At 39.2% G+C, this 1,765-nt stretch overlaps 1 protein-coding gene across 1 annotated transcript; it reads right to left on the bottom strand.

Annotated features, from left to right (window-relative positions):
- Positions 1 to 363: 363 nt before the first annotated feature.
- On the bottom strand, positions 364 to 1,369 carry upf2 (UPF2 regulator of nonsense mediated mRNA decay; the record flags this gene model as incomplete). The annotated part of the gene is made up of 2 exons (XM_010776365.1): positions 1,198 to 1,369; positions 364 to 595 (listed from the first exon to the last, which is right to left on the bottom strand). Coding segments are annotated over exons 1-2 (397 nt in total), but the record flags the coding sequence as incomplete, so codon positions are not given.
- Between the last annotated feature and the right edge of the window lie 396 nt (positions 1,370 to 1,765).

The raw sequence follows: 1,765 nt of genomic DNA, 5'->3' as shown, positions 1-1,765 counted from the left end.
AAAAACTAAAAATAATCATGACTCATTTTGCAGTCTTTTTGCGTATTAGAAACGGAGTTGGCGAAACTAAAACTGTAATATAATGTTTGTGTAGCTATAATACATATGATATATATTTTTTAGATGTCTCCAGTACCGATAAAAAGGCCGATAACGTCGGAGCTTAACGTTACCACGGTCTTTAATAATTCAGCCCCGGGGCCCCTTTAATAGCGGGGTCCGGTACCCATCCCTAATAACTACACTGTAGCTCTGTACACATGACAATACAAGCGTTGAATGCTTGAACCATATGTCTCTGTTAAACACATACAAGACTAACAGAATACAATTTAACAGTGTAAAAGGCATGGAGTATAAGACCCTTCCTCCTCACCTCCATGCCCAGCCGGATGTCCTCCAGCACCCCGTCCACCACGTGGATCCCGACGTCCTCCTGGTACGCCACCAGCCCCGCCAGCAGGTTGGCGACGCAGTGGATGCTGTTGTACTTCACGTTCCAGATGTTCACCATGCAGCAGATCAGGTAGCTCTTCACCTCGGGGTCCTGCCAGGGAAGCTTCCTCATCTGCCGGAGCACCTTCTCCGTGGTCACCTTATAATAATAATAATAAAGCTTTATTTATATCTCACACTTTCATACAGCTCATGCAGCTCAAAGTGCTTTACAACATGACACATCACAAGTTAAAAATAAAAAACAATAAATAAAATAAATTAAAAAAATAAAATAAAATAAATAAATAAAAATAAATAAATAAAATAAATAAATAAATAAAATAAAATAAATAAAATAAAATAAAATAAAATAAAATAAAATAAATAAAATAAATAAAATAAATAAAATAAATAAAAATAAATAATGGTTTCTCTCTGACAGGTCAAGACAACTGAGTCGATGCAACAATATAAAATCCCATAAACAAAGTGAACATGTAGGCACAACAGAAATAATTTTAAAAAAAATATAGTAATAAAAATGTCATAATTCTAAAAAAACGATTAAAATATTTTAAAAAAACAACGTAAAAGGAAACATTTAAAGTGGGGGGTTGACCTCCGGGCTCGCCCAGGGGCATACAACAAGACTCTGTGAGATAAGTGGGTGCCAAACCATTAAGAGCTTTGAATACCAGTAAAATAATTCTAAAATCAATTCTAAAAGACACTGGCAGTGAAGCAGTTCAGATAAAACACCTTGGACAGGTCCTTGTAGAGAAGCTTCCGGATGTACTCCTGCAGCGGCGGCCGCTTCTTCTTCACCGTCTTCTCCATGGGCGGAGGGTTGCAGTAGTAGTAGGCGTTCTCCACCATCGTCACGTAGCGGGCGTCCAGGTGCTGAGCCTGCTTCTTACGCATCATTTGCTCCTGGAAAAAACACAGCAAGACGAGCGTTTAAACACATAAACAGGAGGTTCATCTCAATTGAATATTTCACCTCCTCCTTTCCCTCACTTGCATCTTAGCTCCGCCTCCGTAAGATGCGAGCGAGAGCCACGAGGAGGAGAGGCGAGGACAGAGGAGTCCTCAGGTATTAATTGGGATGTCCTCGTTCACTCAAACGTCACTTTTAAACGACGTCTGTTGATGATGACATGTGCACAGCTGTATCCCCTCTCATCGGGCTCAACTGAATAACCCTTTAGAACCGGCAATTTGTTGTTAAATATTTATTTAAATGAATGAATCTTTCTCTTGTTAGTCAAGGAATTCAATGTATGATGGTTGGTCCTGCTTTTTTGTTCCGTTTTGGTGTAAAATGTAG

Source organism: Notothenia coriiceps, unplaced genomic scaffold (genome assembly GCF_000735185.1).
Source record: "Notothenia coriiceps isolate Sejong01 unplaced genomic scaffold, NC01 NC01_scaffold00016906, whole genome shotgun sequence".
Lineage (NCBI taxonomy): Eukaryota > Metazoa > Chordata > Actinopteri > Perciformes > Nototheniidae > Notothenia > Notothenia coriiceps.
Note: the sequence above shows the minus strand (reverse complement) of the source record. Positions and strands in the feature narration are given on the sequence as shown.